The sequence below is a fragment of the Tachyglossus aculeatus genome, chromosome 27, assembly GCF_015852505.1.
Source record: "Tachyglossus aculeatus isolate mTacAcu1 chromosome 27, mTacAcu1.pri, whole genome shotgun sequence".
Taxonomy (NCBI): Eukaryota; Metazoa; Chordata; class Mammalia; order Monotremata; family Tachyglossidae; genus Tachyglossus; species Tachyglossus aculeatus.
This window is the reverse complement of record NC_052092.1, coordinates 5,204,690-5,220,834: the sequence shown is the minus strand read 5'-3', so window position 1 is coordinate 5,220,834 and position 16,145 is coordinate 5,204,690. Positions and strand designations below refer to the sequence as shown.

General features: G+C 53.8%; 1 protein-coding gene across 1 annotated transcript; it reads right to left on the bottom strand.

The window, feature by feature from the left end:
• Positions 1–210: 210 nt before the first annotated feature.
• LOC119946573 (acrosin binding protein) lies at positions 211–16,145 on the bottom strand. The gene is made up of 10 exons (XM_038767967.1): positions 16,068–16,145; positions 15,850–15,939; positions 12,765–12,859; positions 7,639–7,753; positions 6,404–6,899; positions 6,041–6,173; positions 4,739–4,912; positions 4,453–4,620; positions 1,491–1,577; positions 211–401 (listed from the first exon to the last, which is right to left on the bottom strand). Exons 1-10 carry the CDS (start codon positions 16,114–16,116, stop codon positions 288–290), a joined length of 1,521 nt encoding a protein of 506 aa, XP_038623895.1. The 5' UTR covers positions 16,117–16,145; the 3' UTR covers positions 211–287.

Sequence of the window (16,145 nt, the reverse complement as noted above, 5' to 3'; positions counted from 1 at the left end):
TTATTATTGTTATATCGGCTCCACCACTTGTCGGCTGTGTGACTTTGGGCCAGTCACTTCCCTCATCTGGAAAATGGGGATGAAGACTGTGAGCCCCCACCGTGGGACAACCTGATCACCCTGTAACCTCCCCAGCGCTTAGCGCATAGTAAGCGCTCACTAAATGCCATTATTACTATTATTATTGTTCAGACACCACCCACTCACAGGTCGGTTAGAATTGCTTTATCCGCCGGCCCTGGGGGAAGGGGTCAGCCCCAGGGCCGCTCGCCCGGCCTCCCGCCCCCCTAGCCCTGCGTTAAGCGTCCAAACTCCCGGCTCCAGCTCAGCACCGCCTCCTCCGCGCTGGCCTCGCTCAACTGCGAGTAGGACTCGTTCCGCCGGCAGCTCTGCCGGAAGACCTGCGAGGGGGGCGGGGTCTCGGAGTCGGCCACGCCCACCCGGGATTTGGCCAGCCAATGGGGAGGCGGGGGCGGGGAGACGCCCTCTGGCCCCACCAATGGGGACGGAGGGGGCGTGGCCTGCGCGGCGGGCGAGGCTTAATTGGGGGCGTGGCCCGAGTGATTGACGCGGTCTACTTGGGGGCGTGGCCCGAGTGACTGACGTGGTCTATTTGGGGGGCGTGGCCCGAGTGATTGGGCGACCTATCTGGGGGCGTGGCCTGAGTGATGGACGTGACTGCTGGGGCGTGGTCCGAGTGATTACACCGTCTATTTGGGGGCGTGGCCTGAGTGATGGACGACAGTTGGGGGTGTGGCATGAGTGATTGACACCCGTCTATTTGGGGGCGTGGCCTGAGTGATGGACGTGACCGTTGGGGGCGTGGCCTGGATGATTGACGCCGTCTATTGGGGGCGTGGTCTGAGTGATTGACATGCCAGTTGGGGCGTGGCCGAAGTGATTGACGCGGTCTTTGGGGGGGCGTGGCCTGAGTGGTGGACTTGGTCTATTTGGGGGCGTGGCCTGAGTGATGGACGCGACATTTGGGGCGTGGCCTGAGTGATTGACGCGATCTAATTGGGGGCGTGGCCCGGGTGATGGACGTGCCCGTTGGGGGCGTGACCTGGGTGATTGACGCGGTCTATGTGGGGGCGTGGCCTGAGTGATTGACACGATCTATTTTGGGGCGTGGCCTGTGATCGACGGGGTCTATTTAGGGGGCGTGGCCTGAGTGATGGCCGTGACGGTTGGGGGCGTGGTCTGAGTGATTGACGCGGTATATTGGGGGCGTGTCCTGAGTGATGGACGTGACCGTTGGGGGCGTGGCCTGAGTAAATGGCTGTCTATTTGGGGGCGTGGCCTGAGCGATGGACGTGACCGTTGGGGCGTGGCCTGAGTGGTGGACGTGACAGTTGGGGGCGTGGCCCGAGTTACGCGATCTATTTGGGGGCGTGGTCTGCGTGATTGACGCGGTCTATTCTGGGGGCGTGGCCTGAGTGATGGACGTGAGGGATTTTGGGGGCGTGTCCCGCTAGGGGGCGCGGCCTCACCTTCTGACTGTCCCGGCTGTAGAGGAGACACTGGCGGCTCTTAAAGGCGCAGTAGTTGGGATACTGCACCTTGTTGGAATCGCAGATCTGGACGGGGAGAAGGCGGGAGGGACTGAATTGGGGGTCCCGGGGTCCCGGGGGCCCCCCTCCCCGGCCCTGAGGAGGGGCTTGTATCTTGGGCAGCTCCCAGAGGGGGCCCGGGACCTGCCATTCATTCATTCAATCCTATTTATTGAGCGCTTACTGTGTGCAGAGCACTGGACTAAGCCCTTGGGAAGTACAAGTTGGAATTCATTCATTCCTTCAATCGTATTTATTGGGCGCTTGCTGTGTGCAGAACACTGGACTAAGCGCTTGGGAAGTATAAGTTGCAATTCATTCATTCCTTCAATCTTTTTATTGGGCGCTTGCTGTGTGCAGGGCACTGGACTAAGCGCTTGGGAAGTACAAGTTGGAATTCATTCATTCCTCCAATCGTATTTATTGGGCGCTTGCTGTGTGCAGAACACTGGACTAAGCGCTTGGGAAGTGATAAGTTGCAATTCATTCATTCCTTCAATCGTATTTATTGGACGCTTACTGTGTGCAGGGCACTGGACTAAGCGCTTGGGAAGTACAAGGTGGAATTCATTCATTACTTCAATCGTATTTATTGAGCGCTTACAGAGTGCAGAGCACTGTACTAAGCGCTTGGGAAGTACAAGTTGGCAACATATAGAGATGGTCCCTACTCAACAGCGGGCTCACGGTCTTGGACACTTCCTTCCCCTTCCTTCCTTCCTCTCCCCCTCGCCCCCCTCTCCATCCCCCCATCTTACCTCCTTCCCTTCCCCACAGCACCTGTATAGATGTATATATGTTTGTACATATTTATTACTCTATTTATGTATTTATCTTACTTGTACATATCTATTCTATTTATTTTATTTTGTTAGTATGTTTGGTTTTGTTCTCTGTCTCCCCCTTTTATACTGTGAGCCCGCTGTTGGGTAGGGACTGTTTCTATATGTTGCCAACTTGTACTTCCCAAGCGCTTAGTACAGTGCTCTGCACACAGTAAGCGCTCAATAAATACGATTGATTGATTGATCGATTGTCTAGAAGGGGGAGACTTCCTAAAAAGTGCCACTTTGCGTGCCACTAAACATTATTATCATCATAATAATGTTGGTATTTGTTAAGCGCTTACTATGTGCCAAGCACTGTTAATAATGGCGGTGTTCGTTAGGCTTGTCACCTCCCCAGCGTTTAGAACAGTGCTTGGCACATAATAAGCGCTTAATAATAGTCATGATGATGGCATTTACTAAGCGCTTACTATGTGCCAAGCACTGTTAATAATGGCGGTGTTCGTTAAGCTTGTCACCTCCCCAGCGTTTAGAACAGTGCTTTATTTATTTTATATTATATTTATTTTATTTTGTTAGTATGTTTTGTTTTATTGTCTGTCTCCCCCTTCTAGACTGTGAGCCCGCTGTTGGGTAGGGACCGTCTCTAGATGTTGCCAACTTGGACTTCCCAAGCGCTTAGTACAGTGCTCTGCACACAGTAATCGCTCAATAAATACGATTGATGATGATGATGATGATGTTGCCAACCTGTACTTCCCAAGCGCTTAGTACAGTGCTCTGCACACAGTAAGCGCTCAATAAATACGATTGAATGAATGAATGAACGAATGCTTGGCACATAGTAAGCGCTTAATAATAATGATGATGATGATGATGGCATTTATTAAGCGCTTACTATGTGCCAAGCACTGTTAATAATGACGGTGTTCGTTAAGCTTGTCACCTTCCCAGCGTTTAGAACAATTTAGAACAGAACCCCTCTAGACTGTGAGCTTGTTGTGGGCAGGGAATGTGTCTGATGTTCTAGTGTACCCTCCCAAGCGCTTAGTACAATGCTTTGCACACAGTAAGTGCTCAATAAATCCGATTATTAATAATAATAATAATATTTAAGCACTTACTATGTGCCAGGCACTGTTTTAAGCTCTGAATAATAATAAATGTGGTACTTGTTAAGCACTTACTATGTGCCCGGCACCGTACAAAGCACTGGGATAAATATGAGCTGATCTGGTTAGTACAGACTGTGAGCCCCATGTGGGACCACCTGATCACCTTGTGTCCTCCTCAGCGCTTAGAACAGTGCTTTGCACATAGTAAGTGCTTAATAAGTACCATTATTATTATTATTATTACGGTGCTCTGCACACAGTAAGCGCTCAATAAATACGACTGAATGAACCTGGTTGGACAATCTCTGTGCCACTCGGGATTCACAGTCTCACCCCCCGTTTTACAGATGAGGGAACTGAGGCACAGAGAAATGAAGTGACTTGCCCAAGGTCACAGAGCAGACAAGTGGGGGAGCCGGGATTAGAACGGGGGTCCTTCCGATTCCCAAACCCCCGCACTATCCACTGGACCATGCTGCTTCTTCCCTCGTGGGCAGGGAACGTGCCAACCAGTTCGCTTGGATTGTCCTCCCAAGAGCTTAGTGCTCTCGGGAAGTGCTCAATAAATGTGCACATAGCTTTAATTATATGTTCCGATGATTTTGACACCAGTCTACGTGTTTTGTTTTGTTGTCTGTCTCTCCCTTCTAAACTGTGAGCCCGTTGTTGGGTAGGGACCGTCTCTAGATGTTGCCGACTTGTACTTCCCAAGCGCTTAGTACAGTGCTCTGCACGCAGTAAGTGCTCAATAAATACCACTGAATGAATGAATGCCTGTGGTAAAGGGACCCAGAGAGGCAGAGCAAAGAGTAGGGGGTTTGGGGGAGCGGGGTCAGGTCCAGAGCTGGGCACGGCCCCCCAGGAGAGTGGGGGGGGGGTCTCTGCCCTGGGCCCAGGCTATGAAATTTCCCGGCGCTGGCGACAGGGAATGCCGCGGGGGCGAGCTCCGGTGGGAAGAGAAGGGCCCGGGGAGGGGCTGGGAGCCCCTGGGGTTCTGACCTTGGTGGGAAAGTCTCCTCTCTGGAAGGAGAGGAACTCGGCCTGCAGCCAGCCCGCGACCCTGGTTTCCTCGCAGCCCTGCACGGCCAGCCGACCACACCAGAAGGCCATCCGCAGCCCCCCGAACACCTCCAGGCCGTAGTAGAGGCCCTCGGACACTGGCCCCATCTGGGGCGGCGGGGGAAAGAGACGGGACGGTGGGGGGCTCACGGCCACCCACGAGGGGACCGACTCCCTCTCCTCCAGCCCCCCGTCCCCTCCCACCACGGCCGCAGTCTCGGGGTACCTTGCTGTTCTGGTTCTGGGCGGTGAGGAAGGGGCTGGAGAAGGGGGTTTGGTGGGAGGGGCCGCACGGCTCCCGCTTCAGGGTGGACGCTTCCTGGCACTGCTCCAGCTTCAGGGAGCAGAAGGCGCAGAGCGGGCAGGAGGACAGGTGTCGTCTCCCGTGACTGTCGCACACCTGGGCCCGGGGCAGCGGACACAGAAAGAGGGGCGTCGGGGGGGGCGGGGAGGGGATGGGGGTGGCGAGGCCCGGCTAGGGCCGAGTCCCCGCACCCCAGGAATGTGAGGGACGTGTCTTCTAGTGATGATGACGGCCTTGGTTAAGCGCTTACTATGTGCCAAGCACCGTTCTAAGCGCCGGGTTGGATACAAGGTGATCAGCGTGTCCCACATGGGGCCCACGGTCCTCATCCCCGTTGGACAGATGAGAGAACTGAGGCCCGGAGGAGTGAGGTGGTCACACGGCTGATAAGTGGAAGAGGCGGGATTAGAACCCACGACCTCAGACTCCCAAGCCCGGGCTCTTTCCACTAAGCCACACTGTTCTGTGGCGCTCTCCCGCGCGCTTAGAGCAGTGCTCTGCGCAGTCTAAGCACTCGATACACGCGACTGACTGAATGGACTTTGGAGAGGACGGACCGATGGGTAGGGACCGGGGCTTGGACGGAATTCCCCCCGGGTGAGGAAGGGAAGGCCTAGAACTGGACTCTCGTGTTCCTTGGAATGGGCCGGCTGGGAGGGAAGGGAGGCTGGGGAAATGGGAAAACCAGAGTTGGAGTCCGAGTCCCCGGTTTGGGCTCGGCGGGGAAGGGCCGGGAAGCGGGTGGGAAAGAAGGAAGGGGAGCAGACTCGGCAGGGGGGAGAAAGACGTGGACCTGGACTCTTTTTCCGGAGTGCCGGTCCACGTCTAGGTCCAGCCTCTGGCCTGGAACACTCTCCCTCTTCAAATCCAACAGACAATGACTCTCCCCCCGCCTCAAGGCCTTATCGAAGGCACGCCTCCTCCAAGAGGCCTTCCCCGACTAAGCCCTCCTTTCCTCTTCTCCCTCACCCCTCTGTGTCGTTCCGACTTGCTCCCTTTATTCATCCCCCCTCCCGGCCCCATGACGCCGTACATACCTGTCATTTATTCATTTATGTAAATGTCTGCCCCTCTAGACTGGAAGCTCACCGTGGGCAGGGAATGTGTCGGTCTACTGTTGTAGGGTACTCTCCCAAGCGTTTAGTACAGTGCTGTGCACACGGTAAGCACTCAATAAATACGACCGAAAGAGTCCGGTCCCGGGGGGGCGGGGGGGGCCGTTACCGTATCCCCGTAACCGAGGGTCTCGTTCTCAATGCGTTGCCAGGCCCAGGCTGCCGGGGAGCGGGTGCAGCTGTCTCTCAGCAGGGCGAAGCAGAGCACCAGCAGGGCAGCATCGTGGGGCAGGGACTGGAGGCTGGGGAGGGGCAGGGGGCCACCGTCCGAGACACCCTCCGTCCCGGCGGACGGTTCCCCCACCCAGCTCCCAGACCACCCCCCGCAACCAGCCCGGGGGTAGAGCCGGGACCCCGGGAAGGCAAAAAGCGAGGGAAGCCAGAAAGACAGGAAAGGGGCGCCGCTCCCCCCGGCCTGGTCTGGGAGAAAGGGACGGTCCGGTCCGTCCCGAGGCGCGGAGAGGCCCCTCACCTCCCGGACACTTGGCTGCCTTCGCTGCCGACTTCACTCCCGCCACCGCCACCGTGGCCGTGGCCGTGGCCGTGGTGTAGGCCGTGGGTGTGGTTTGGGCCGTGGCTGTGGTTGTGGAGGTGGTGTTCCAGGTCCTGCTCTGAGCCGATGAGCTGGCGGACGCTGTCTATCACGCCGGGGGTGGCGTGGCGGACCAGGGACTTAGCCCCGGCCCCGGAGCTGGGCAGGGTCTGACCCCCAGCCCAGGCCTGCGCCCCAGTCCCGGGGCCGGACGGGGCCTTCGCCCCGGCCTCGGGGCTGGGCAGGGGCAGGGCCTGAACCCCAGCCTTAGGACTGGACGGGGCCTTCTCCAGAGGGGCCGGGGAGATGTCGTTGTCCCGGGAGAGGTCCGGCCCCTCCAGGGAGAGGGAAGACTGCAGCAGTTCCTTTATGCTGATGGACAGTCCCTCTGCCCAGCTCGGAGAGAGGGAGGGGCTGGGGTACCGCAGGCCCTGAGCTGGAGACGTGACAGAAAAGCAGGGGCGTCAGGAGGGCGTCCCATCTCATAACTCACGGGAGAGAAAAAGAGGGGCGTAAGGTGCAGGGCCGGGGCGGTGGGGGGGGGGTCCTTTGCTGCGGGCCTCAGGCTGACCCACCGCAAAGCTCACAGGAGAGAAAAAGAGGGGCGTCAGGAGAGGGGCGGGGACCTCGCTGTGGGTCTCAAGAATAATAATAATAATTGCGGTATTTGTTAAGCTCTTACTATGTGCCAAACACGGTACAAAGTGCTGGGCTAGATACAAGGTAATGATCATAATGATGGCATTTATTAAGCGCTTACTATGTGCAAAAAGCACTGTTCTAAGCGCTGATGAAGGTAATCAAGTCCCACGTGGGGCTCGCATTCTAAGTAGGAGGGAGCGCAGGTATCGAATCCCCATTTTTGCAGATGAGGGAACGGAGGCAGGGAAAAGTGAAGCGATTTGCCCGGGGTCACACAGCGGTTACGCGGCGGAGCCGGGATTAGCACCCGGGTCCGCTGACCCCCAGGCCTGTGCTCTTTCCACTAGGCCACGCTCCTTCTCTTCTCAGGCTGACCCACCTCGTAACTCGCGTGAGAGAAAAGGAGGGGTGTCAGGGATCGTAAGCTCCACCTCTACCACCTCTATTGCTCTCCCAAGAGCTCGGGATAACGCTCGACCTTCAGGAAGCGTTCCATACATCCCACAGGCTGCCGAATGGTACGGGGAACTCACCTATGCCATGCGGCGGGGTGGGAGGGGTCAGGGAGGGGTCCAGGGCTCGGGGGACGATCCTGAGATGGCGCCTGGGGGGCAGGGATGACAGAGGCCGCTGGGCGCACAGGACCCCCTGTAGAGAGAGAAGGGCTTGGGCAGGGCTCCCACCCAACCCAGCTGGTTGGGAAGGGGCCTAGTGCCCGGCTTGGCATGTGAGGAGAGTTGCCCGAGTCCCGCTTCATCCCTGCACCCTTCTCCCTCTCCACGCCTTAACCCCAACACGGTCGTTTCGGGAAAGACGGTGCCCAGCGGGTGACTCTGCTGGAAGAGCGACAGGAAATCTGCCCTCTGGTTCCACCTGCCCGTCTCCCTCCATCTGCCAAAGATGCCCATTAAAGTGTTCGGCAATCACACTGTCCACCCGTCACCCAGGGGCTGGCAGGGCTCGGAGTTGAGGGAGGGGAAGGTGCCATCCCTACCCAGGGGAGGAGGGAGGGATTAGTTTGTTCATTTTTGTGGTGATTAAGTGCTTACTATGTGCTAAGCACTGAAGAAAATCAGGTCCCACCTGTGACTCACCATCTAAGTAGGAGGGAATGCGGGTATTGATTCCCCATTTTGCAGAGGAGGGAACTGAGGCACGGAGAAGTGAAGCGACTTGCCCAAGCTCACCCATCGGGCAGGTGGCGGAGGCGAGATGAGAACCCAGGTGCTTTAACTCCCAGGCCTGTGCTCTTTCCATTAGGCCACACTGCTTCCCCAAAGGGCAAGTTTTTTGTGTGCGCGTATTTATTTCCTGTATATATGTTTGTACATTATTTAATTTATTTGTACATATCTGTTCTATTTATTTTATTTTGTTAGTATGTTTGGTTTTGTTCTCTGTCTCCCCCTTTTAGACTGTGAGCCCACTGTTGGGTAGGGACTGTCTCTATATGTTGCCAGTTTGTACTTCCCAAGCGCTTAGTCCAGTGCTCTGCACATAGTAAGTGCTCAATAAATACGATTGATGATGATGATGATGATTTCCCACAGTGCCTGGACTCGCTGCTTTAGATGTTCGAGAGTCTCCAGCTCTTCCCAGGAGACCCAAGGGGACCAAGGTTCTTGGCGGGGAAGTGGGGTCACCGGGCCAGGGAAGTGGGGAGGGAAAGGGGTACCCTCGAGGTTTCCACCTCTGCTCTGGAGGAATTTTAAATGGAGAAGTGGCTAGAGGCTCTGGGAAGGGGGTGGGGCGTGGGATGATAGGTATGAGGAAGACATTTTTACTGGTGGAGGTGGGTGGAGGGAAAGGGGGAGGAAGAGAAGGAGGGAGAGTGGAAGCGGGAGGAGGGATGGAGGGGGGCCAGGAGGAGGAGGAGAGGGATGGGAGAGAGGGGGAAGGGAGGAGAGGAGGAGGGACAGGAAGACAGGGGTGGGGGACAGCCAGGCCACTGAGGAAGATGCTCCAGATGGAAGATGTTTAGGATTCGGGCACTGTAAGCAGAGACAAGGGCACGAGCATCGGGTATTTACAGTGTCTAAGTGCACTGGACGCTTATGGGATTTACATGGGGAGTGGGTAGAGGGGGGCATTGGGAAGTCCTAATAATAATTCTCTTATTAACTGAAGGACGGATTAGAGCCGGAGCAGACACTAAGGAGCCCCCTGTTGGGTAGGGACTGTCTCTATATGTTGCCAATTTGTACTTCCCAAGCGCTTAGTACAGTGCTCTGCACACAGTAAGGGCTCAATAAATACGATTGATGATGATGACGATGACAACTGGCACCGTCTGGGAACGGGGCATGTTCTGGATGAGGACGCTTGGAAGAGTCGGACCTTGGCAGTGGCTGAGGGGGGCGGGGGGTGCAGTGGGAGCTTACAGAACCAGGACCAACATGGAATTGATGTTCTTCTCATCGCCCTCCCAGGGTGAGGGCTACAGTTGAAGTGTGACAGATACAGAGCAAACCGCGGGAAACACGTCTTTTTTTTTCTTTCTTAAGGTTTCTGTTATTCCATCCCTCTGCCCATCCGCCAAGCTAGCTCTCTTCCTCCCTTCAAGGCCCTGCTGAGAGCTCACCTTCTCCAGGAGGCCTTCCCAGACTGAGCCCCTTCCTTCCTCTCCCCCTCGTCCCCCTCTCCTTCCCCCCATCTTACCTCCTTCCCTTCCCCACAGCACCTGTATATATGTATATGTTTGTACATATTTATTACTCTATTTATTTATTTATTTGTTTTACTTGTACATATCTATCCTATTTATTTTATTTTGTTAGTATGTTTGGTTTTGTTCTCTGTCTCCCCCTTTTAGACTGTGAGCCCACTGTTGGGTAGGGACCGTCTCTAGATGTTGCCAACTTGTACTTCCCAAGCACTTAGTCCAGTGCTCTGCACATAGTAAGCGCTCAATAAATATGATTGATGATGATGATGATGATTTACTTTGTTAGTATGTTTGGTTTTGTTCTCTGTCTCCCCCTTTTAGACTGTGAGCCCACTGTTGGGTAGGGACTGTCTCTATATGTTGCCAATTTGTATGTTGCCCTCTCTCTCCATCCCCCCGCCTTATGTCCTTCCCTTCCCCACAGCACCTGTATATATGTATATATGTTTGTACATATTTATTACTCTATTTTACTTGTACATATCTATCCTATTTATTTTATTTTGTTAGTATGTTTGGTTTTGTTCTCTGTCTCCCCCTTTTAGACTGTGAGCCCACTGTTGGGTAGGGACTGTCTCTATATGTTGCCAATTTGTACTTCCCAAGCGCTTAGTCCAGTGCTCTGCACATAGTAAGCGTTCAATACGATTGATGATGATGATGATGATGATGTTAAGCACTTACTACGGGCCAGGCTCTGTTCTAAGCGATGGGGAAGGTGAAGATCATCAGATCGGATACAGTCCCTGTCCCACCTGGGGCTCCGGGCCTTAATCCTCATTTTGCCGATGAGGTAACTGAGGCACAGAGAGACGAAGTGATTCGCCCAAGGTCTCACGGCAGACAAGCGGCAGAGGTGGGATTAGAACCCAGGACCTTCTGACTCTCGGGCCTGTGCTCTGACCACTAGGCCATGCAGGGGGGGGTGGGCACGGGGGATTCGTTCCCACAGGGAATTGTGCAGTCGGAAACACCGGCAGCTTCCGCGGGGTTTCGACAGATCTGTGGATGTATGTTTTTGCTGGGCTACTGGGGGAAGCGTCAGGGGTGTCGGGTGGTCCGTGCTTGGTCACTGGAGGGCAGGGATGGAGAGGGGAGTTCGAGGATGTTGAGTGGTCCATGCTCGGTCACTGTGGGGTGAGTAATTGCACTAACAAGATGCAGCTCTTAAAGGACCGAGTTTCAATATTCCGGGGTAAATTTGCGCAGTGGCTTTTTAAATTAGAATTCGCATCTGCCTTACTGCTCTGTCTCCCCCTTTTAGACTGTGAGCCCACTGTTGGGTAGGGACTGTCTCTATACGTTGCCAACTTGTACTTCCCAAGCGCTTAGTACAGTGCTCTGCACACAGTAAGCGCTCAATAAATACAATTAATGATGATCTGCCCCGTCCCCGTATATTCCTGTATTTCCCTAGTGCCGATCTGTTCTCTTTTCCTGTCACCGACTCCTTACGCACGTTCTTTCTCTGGCCTGAAATTCCTTTCCCCCTTAGTATCTGACAGTGCATCATTCCCTCCACCTTCAAAACCCTCTTAAAATTACATTTCTCTCCGGGGGCCTTTCCCAGACTAATCCCTTTTATTTCCCTTATCCACCTCCTTCTAGTCTGTAAGCTTGTTGCGGGCAGAGACCGTGTCTACCAACTCTGTTGTACTGTACTCTCCCAAGCGCTTAGTACAGTGCTCCGCACACAGTAAGCACTCGGTAAATACCATTGATGAGGAGAGTTAGGAGCATCGGATGGTCCGCCCTTAAAAGTGAGGATGGTTGTGCAACAGGGAAACCAGTACATGGGGGAGAGTCGACGATGTCTGGAAAGTTTAAAGTGGGGATTAATATTAATTAATGGCATTTATTAAGCACTTACTATGTGCAAAGCACTATTCTAAGCGCTGGGGAGGTTACAAGGTGATCAGGTTGTCCCACGGGGGGCTCACAGTCTTCACCCCCATTTTACAGATGAGGGAATTGAGGCCCAGAGAAGTGAAGTGACTTGCCCATGCCCCGTGTGGGACGGGGACTACGTCCAAACTTATTATCTTGTATCCACCTCAGTGCACAGCATACTGCCTGGCACACAGTAAGCGCTTAACAAGTACCACGTCTAGTCACGGGTTCTAATCCCGGCTCCATCACTGGTCCGCTACGTGACCTTGGGCAAGTCGCTTCACTTCTCTGGGCCTCAGTTACCCCATCTGTAAAACAGGGATTGAGACCGCGAACCCTACACGGGCCGGGGACTGTGTCCAACCTGACTTGCTTGTCTCCACCCCAGCGCTTGGTACAGTGCCTGGCACATAGTAAGCGCTTAACCAATGCCCCTATCATCATCATCATCATCATCATCAATCGTATTTATTGAGCGCTTACTATGTGCAGAGCACTGTACTAAGCGCTTGGGAAGTACAAATTGGCAACATCTAGAGACAGTCCCTACCCAACAGTGGGCTCACAGTCTAAAAGGGGGAGACAGAGAACAAAACCAAACATACTAACAAAATAAAATAAATAGAATAGACATGTACAAATAAATTAGAGTAAAAAAATATGTACAAACATATATATATATATATATATATATATATAGGTGCTGTGGGGAAGGGAGGGAAGATGGGGGGATGGAGACGGGGACGAGGGGATATAATAATATCATTATTATTACTATTATTATCAGTCCTGAACAATGAAGATGGTTGGCGCAGGAGGGGAAACCAGTATAATAATAATGATAGCATTTATGTGTTATGTGTTTCATACTGGTGAACACCAGTATGTGTTCCGGGGCTCTATTACAGACAAAGTCTTGGACTGGGTCGAGGCGATGTGGGGGGAGCTGACCGGACGGTCTTGAGTTCTTATTCTGCCCCGTCCCCCCAACCTCACCCAACCCCAGGTCCCCCCAGGGAGCCTCATCTCCCACACCTCCTCCTCCGCATCAGGGGGTGCGGCTTGCCCAGCCGGCCCGTGCCCCCCCGTGCCCCCCGGCCTCACCTTGGCATAGTAGAAATGGCTGAAACAGCGGGAAAGGGCAAGCCGGCAGAAGAACGGGAACCAGTAGGTATAGGGGAAATCTGAGCAGACCGGGCCTGGGAGAGACCCCCCAAGAGGGGTAATAAGAGGGGAGAGCATAAAGTGGGTGTTTGATATCGTAATGCCCCCCGCCCACCCTCCTCTTTCCCCCCCTAGACTGTGAGCCCGTTCATTCATTCATTCATTCAATCGTATTTATTGGGCGCTTGCTGTGTGCAGAGCACTGGACTAAGCCCTTGGGAAGTCCAAGTTGGCAACATCTAGAGACGGTCCCTACCCAACGGTGGGCTCACAGTCTAGAAGGGGGAGACAGAGAACAAAACAAAACATATTAACTAAATAAAATAAATGGAATAAATCTGTACAGAGTAATAAATATGTACAAACATATATACATATTAGTATGTATATATACTCTCCCCCTCCCCCCGCCTTACCTCCATCCCCTCCCCACAGCACCTGTATATATGTTTGTACGTATTTATTACTCCATTTATTTTATTTGTACATATCTATTCTATTTATTTTATTTTCCTTAATATGTTTTGTTTTGTTGTCTGTCTCCGCCTTCTAGACGGTGAGCCCACTGTTGGGTAGGGACCGTCTCTATACGTTGCCAACTTGTACTTCCCAAGCGCTTAGTACAGTGCTCTGCACACAGGAAGCGCTCAATAAATACGATTGGGTGAATGAGTGAACATATATACAGGTGGTGTGGGGAGGGGTGGGCAGGGATTGCCTCTATTTCAAGTGCTTAGTACAGTGCTCTGCACACAGTAGGAGCTTAATAAATATGATTGGGTGAATGAATGAATGAACGAACATATATACAGGTGGTGTGGGGAGGGGTGGGCAGGGATTGCCTCTATTTCAAGTGCTTAGTACAGTGCTCTGCACACAGTGAGAGCTTAGTAAATACAATTGGGTGAATGAATGAACATATACACAGGTGGTGTGGGGGTGGGTGGGCAGGGATTGCCTCTAAATGCCTCTATTTCAAGTGCTTAGTACAGTGCTTCGAACACAGTAAGAGCTTAATAAATACGATTGAATGAATGAATGAACATATATCCAGGTGGTGTGGGGAGGGGTGGGCAAGGATTGCCTCTATTTCAAGTGCTTAGTACAGTGCTCCGCACCCAGTAGGAGCTTAGTAAATACGATTGGGTGAATGAATGAATGAATGAGCATATATACAGGTGGTGTGGGGAGGGGTGGGCAGGGATTGCCTCTATTTCAAGTGCTTAGCACAGTCTTCTGCACCCAGTAGGAGCTTAATAAATACGATGGGGTGAATGAATGAATTCGTGAGGGGAGGTGAGGGGAGGTTGGGGGGGGCGGGGGGGCTATTTCAAGTGCTTAGTACAGTGCTCTGCACACAGTAGCTTAATAAATACGATTGGGTGAATGAATGAATGAACATATATCCAGGTGGGGTGGGGAGGGGTGGGCAGGGATTGCCTCTATTTCAAGTGCTTAGTACAGTGCTCCGCACCCAGTAGGAGCTTAATACGATTGGGTGAATGAGCGAATGAATGAATGAACATATATCCAGGTGGTGCGGGGAGGGGTGGGCAGGGATTGCCTCTATTTCAAGTGCTTAGTACAGCGCTCCGCACACAGTAGGAGCTTAATAAATACGATCGGGTGAACGAATGAATGAATGAACATACATACAGGTGGTGTGGGGAGGGGTGGGCAGGGATTGCGACTGGGTGAATGAATGAACATACATACAGGTGGTGTGGGGAGGGGTGGGCAGGGATTGCCTCTATTTCAAGTGTTTAGCACAGTGCTCTGCACCCAGTAGGAGCTTAATAAAGACGACTGGGTGGATGAATGAATGAATGAACATATATCCAGGTGGTGTGGGGAGGGGTGGGCAGGGATTGCCTCTACTTCAAGTGCTTAGTACAGTGCTCTGCACACAGTAGGAGCTTAATAAAGACGATTGGGTGGATGAATGAATGAATGAATGAACATAAATACAGGTGGTGTGGGGAGGGGTGGGCAGGGATTGCCTCTATTTCAAGTGTTTAGCACAGTGCTCTGCACCCAGTAGGAGCTTAATAAAGACGATTGGGTGGATGAATGAATGAATATATATATACAGGTGGTGTGGGGAGGGGTGGGCAGGGATTGCCTCTACTTCAAGTGCTTAGTACAGTGCTCTGCACACAGTAGGAGCTTAATAAAGACGATTGGGTGGATGAATGAATGAATGAACATATATACAGGTGGTGTCGAGAGGGGTGTGCAGGGATCACCTCTACTTCAAGTGCTTAGTACAGTGCTCTGCACACAGTAGGAGCTCAACAAATACGATTGGGTGAATGAATGAGCATACATACAGGTGGTGTGGGGACGGGTGGGCAGTGATTGCCTCTATTTCAAGTGTTTAGCACAGTGCTCTGCACACAGTAGGAGCTTAATAAAGACGATTGGGTGGACGAATGAATGAATGAACATATATACAGGTGGTGTGGGGAGGGGTGGGCAGGGATCGCCTCTACTTCAAGTGCTTAGTACAGTGCTCTGCACCCAGTAGGAGCTCAATAAATACGATTGGGTGAATGAATGAGCATACATACGGGTGGTGTGGGGACGGGTGGGCAGGGTTTGCCTCTACTTCAAGTGCTTAGCACAGTGCTCCGCACCCCGTAGGAGCTTAATAAATACGATGGGGTGAAAGAATGAATTCATGAGGGGGGGTGAGGGGAGGTTGGGGGGGGCGGGGGGCTATTTCAAGTGCTTAGTACAGTGCTCTGCACCCAGTAGGAGCTTAATAAATACAATTGGGTGAATGAATGAATGAGGGGAGGTTGTGGGGGGCGGGGGGGGGGCCTGTCCTGGGAGTGGCCGGGGGCGTTGAGTTCGAGGTTGCGGTGTCCGCGGGGGGAGTGGGGTTGGACTGGGAGGAAGCGGGCTGTGGTCCGGGGGTCCGGAGACCACGACTCCGAACCGAGACGTTGGGCCCGGGGGCCCCCTGTCCGGCATCGGACGGACGGCGGTCGGTCGGTCGGTCGGTCGGTCGGTCGGTCCTCACCCCGGCTGAGGGGGCCTCGGTCGTCGGGGCGGCGGCGGCGGCGGAGGGCGAGGCGGCCCGGGCCGCAGGGCACCGGGCACAGGAGCAGCGCTGCGGGACGGAAGGAGGGATGGAAGGAGGGAGGGAGGGAGGGAGGGAGGGCACCGGACCCGCTCAGCCAGCCCCCCGGCACGCCCTCCGCCCCGGGGAGGGGGAAGGGGGGAGGGTCCGCCCCTCACCTGCCAGGAGGGACAGGGAGAGGGAGAGGCGGACGGCCGGGACCCTCATGGCCCCCCCGACGACCCCACCGCCGCCAA

Bases quoted from the DNA above. Each gene is read 5' to 3' on its own strand.
- LOC119946573 (XM_038767967.1), bottom strand. From the start codon at position 16,116: ATGAGGGTCCCGGCCGTCCGCCTCTCCCTCTCCCTGTCCCTCCTGGCA. The intron at 6,174-6,403 runs GTGAGGGGCCTC...GCCCCTCCCCAG, and splicing joins GGCAGCCAAGTGTCCGGGAG to CCTCCAGTCCCTGCCCCACG. The intron at 4,913-6,040 runs GTAACGGCCCCC...CCCCGGGCCCAG, and splicing joins CCCTCGGTTACGGGGATACG to GTGTGCGACAGTCACGGGAG.